At 39.7% G+C, this 3,965-nt stretch overlaps 1 protein-coding gene across 1 annotated transcript; it reads right to left on the reverse strand.

Annotated features, from left to right (window-relative positions):
• On the reverse strand, nt 1,478-2,314 carry LOC109842220. Its single transcript, XM_020411124.1, has one exon. The coding sequence runs from the start codon at nt 2,312-2,314 to the stop codon at nt 1,478-1,480; it is 837 nt and encodes a 278-aa protein (XP_020266713.1).

Raw genomic sequence — 3,965 nt, forward strand, 5'->3', positions numbered from 1 at the left:
CAGAATATCATTAATAAATACCACAACAAATCGATCCAAGAAAGGTTTAAATACCCTATTCATAAGATCCATAAATACCGCAGGTGCATTTGTGAGCCTGAATGGTAAAACTAAAAATTCATAATGACCATAGCGGGTTCAAAATGCAGTCTTTGGCACATCTTCTGGCTTGATCTTTAATTGATAGTAACCAGAGCGGAGATCAATCTTTGAAAATACTTGAGCTCCTTGCAGTTGATCAAATAGATCATCAATTCTTGGTAATGGGTACTTGTTCCGAATGGTTACCTTATTCAACTCACGGAAGTTAATACACAATCTCATACTTCCATCTTTCTTCTTCACAAATAACACCGGTGCACCCCAGGGTGACACACTAGGTCGAATGAAGCCTTTATCCAAAAGTTCTTGCAGTTGTACCTTTAGCTCTCTTAATTTAGCAGGTGCTATTCGATAAGGAGCCTTAGAAATGGGACTTGTACTAGGTACTAGTTCAATTAAAAATTCAATTTCTCTATCTGGAGGCAATCCTGGAAGTTCTTCTGGAAATACCTCTGGAAACTCTCGGACAATTGATATCTCTTCTAAGCTTGATTTTCCATCATCAATCATTTCAACTGATGCCAAATAACTCATACATCCACTTCTCAGTGCTCGATATGCATTAAGGGCTGATATGATCTTTAAAGGTTCTATAGATTTACATCCCTCAAAACAAAATTCGGGTTGACCAGGAAATCTAAACACTACTTTCTTTTCTCAACATGAAATAGAAGCATGATTTAAGGATAACCAATCCATTCTCAATATGATATCGAAATCATGCATTTCTAGCATCATTAATTCTACGGGGAGTTCCTTGTCGAGAATATAACAATATGATATCGAAATCATGCATTTCTAGCATCATTAATTCTACGGGGAGTTCCTTGTCGAGAATATAAATTTTACCCCTACTCATTAATTCTACGGGGAGTTCCTTGTCGAGAATATAAATTTTACCCCTACAACCTTGATTTGATACTAGTATGCTACTCCCAGGTGTACTAACAAGCAATTCTTGTTGTAAGGTATCACATGGTAATTTGTTTCTCTTAACAAACTGTGCAGCAATAAAGGAATGCGACGCACCAGAATTAAATAGTATTCGAGCATGAACCGACGCAAAAGTTAGCGTACCTGTCACCACATCCTTGTTTGCTTCTGCTTCCTTCTCTGTCAAGGAATAAACTCGGGCCTTGGCTTGAGGATACCGGTTCCCACAACTGGACTGGCTAGTCTAGAAGGTATTCTGAGATGGTTGCTGTAGGGGACAATTTGCTATTTTGTGATCTTTCTGACCACATCTCAAACAAGCTCCAATATTTCTCCAATAGTTTTTCGCTTCGTGCCCCAGTTTATGACAAACATCACATCTCAAAGTTTTCTGGTTAAGAATTTGCTCCTCTCTATGTCCAAAATTCTGCTTTTTGTTTCTCTAATTTTTATTTCTTCCACCACGATTATCTTGCCAGAACCGCTTCTTTGGGTAGGAGCTGCTCGCCTCATTCTTTGGTTTTGTATCAATTTCATTTTTCTCAATTAACAAGGCCTTCTTTAATACTTCTCCATATGTAGGGAGTTCAAATGCACTGATCGCCTTCCGAATGTTCGGTCGAAGCCCTTCTTCGAAGCGACATGCTCTATCCTCCTCCTTACCCAGCAAATGAGTGGCAAATTTTGGTAAATAAGTGAACTCCTCTTCATATTCAGCTACTGTCTTATCACCTTGCTCCAATTTTCGAAACTCCTGTTCTTTTTGTTTGTGAACAGTTGAAGCAAAATACTTTTCATAAAAAATCTTTTTAAATTCCTCCCATGATATCTTGTATGCTTTCTCACCCAATGTCCTGGCCTGCATTTGCCACCACCCGTAAGCGCGGTCTTTTAACATGTATACTACATAATCAACCTTCTCCTCTTCAGGGCATTTCATGTATGCAAAAACATTTTCCATTTCTGTGATCCAATGCTCAGCAATCATAGAATCGGTTGTTCCCTCAAAACTGGGTGGAGATAGTTTCTTGAATTCTCCCATGCCACTTCTTAATTTTGGGTGCTCCTCACTTTGACCATTCGTCCGATTGCGATCAATTTGATCTTGTTGTCTGGTGACTACAAATGTTACTGCTTGCAGTAGATCCATCAATGCATTGTTGTCAATTGAGTTTCCTGAGGTGGATGCACGAGCAATTCTAGATCTCATCATTTCACCTATCGTCTGATTTAAATCCCTATCTCCGTTAGGAGGGGTTTGCTTATTACCTGAAGCCATATCTTCCTATAAATAATAAAATATTTCAGTCAACTATTATACAAGAAAAATTCCTAAACCAGTCACATATATGCAATTTAAGTAATTATGAATTCAATCATTACTCAACATAATAACACAAATCAGCATTTACAAACCAAAATTATATTATTAATATTTAACTTTTTAGTCCATACATATATCTGAGTATATGGGTTTACATATATACATAGTTTCTATCAAAATGTCCTACATAAACCAAAAGAGTGACTACGAAAACCCATATACTGATATTACAAAATTGTCCTAACAGTTATACTCTATTTTCTCGAAGAAGAGGAGCTGTTGGAGCTAGATTCCTCGGTCGGCTCAGTCTCTTCTGTGTCCTGGCTATGGTCGGAGTCTGACATGGGGTCAGGATCAATGCCAGAAGTCCCCCATCCTTCCAGATCAAGGTCTGGACCAATCCCCATGGTATTCGACTCACCCTTAGAGGGGGCAAGTCCTTGGTCATCAGTAGGGATCTGGGCTACAAAGGACTCCATACCAGAGGGGTCGGATAAAATTATAATGATTTCTGAAGGTGATGAATCAACTGGAATAACTTCTACTACTATATCCTCATCTTTAGCATGATCAACCACAGACTCTGATGAATCTATCATAATAACTTCTATGGGCTCGACCTCTGATGAGTCTGGGGTCATATGGTTAGCTACTATTAAGCTTGGGTCCGTTTTATCAGAAGTATATCCCCAGTCTATTAAGCTGGGTTCCCAGGATCTATCTACAGAAATCATAGAGCTGGACGAGGTAGATGATGAACTGGAAGATGAATTGGTTCCCTCCATCCTACAAAAAGGGGAACCATCCATCAGCTTGCTGAAGTAAAAGGACAAGGTAAAACAAAATAAACATCTAAACACTCCTTAATGAATCTAAAAGGCTTTATTATAAAATATTTATATGCATACATGTATATACATATGTATACATGCATATATATCACATAGTTGATCCATACGATAACACTTATCTAGCGCATATACTCTATGATAACTCTTGTGCGAAGGATGACTCAGTAGCCTTTCCGTTCACTTCCCAACCCCCCTCCTGTGCATAGTCAGAGCCAAGGGTCAGTATCTCAAAGGCGATTGACTATAAAAGGAGAGAAGCATGGTAAGAAAAGGGGTCTGGACCTTCATTAAAAACTCCGGGGATCATTTCTCCCTCTTGATCTATTTTTTCTTTTTACTAATAACTCAAAGAGACTACTCCCTACAAGGACCTCCATGGCCCTGAGACTCTTCCAAAAACCCCACTCAAGCTCACCAGCTGACTTGACCGTCGGAGGTACCACGGGGGAAACAAGCCCCGCCCTCTTACGATTCTTGCGTGTGCAGGTCATCCGTCAGTGCTGAGCTCTAAGAATCAGACATAAAGTTAGAGGAGGAGTCGGCCCTATCTCTCATCCTGTCACTCTTCGTCATCAGTGCGAAGATCTGAGCTGCATCCATCAGCAGATAGCTCTCATTGACTATGTGATATCGAACATCAACAGTTTGGCACCCACCGTGGGGCCCACTTTCTTCTCTGAGAAGATATGCGCAATTATGAGCAAGAGCATGATCTTGTTCATTCTTGAAGAAGCATTACTGGAATCGCACCATTC

This window comes from Asparagus officinalis, chromosome 5, assembly GCF_001876935.1.
Source record: "Asparagus officinalis chromosome 5, Aspof.V1, whole genome shotgun sequence".
In the NCBI taxonomy this organism is placed as follows: domain Eukaryota; kingdom Viridiplantae; phylum Streptophyta; class Magnoliopsida; order Asparagales; family Asparagaceae; genus Asparagus; species Asparagus officinalis.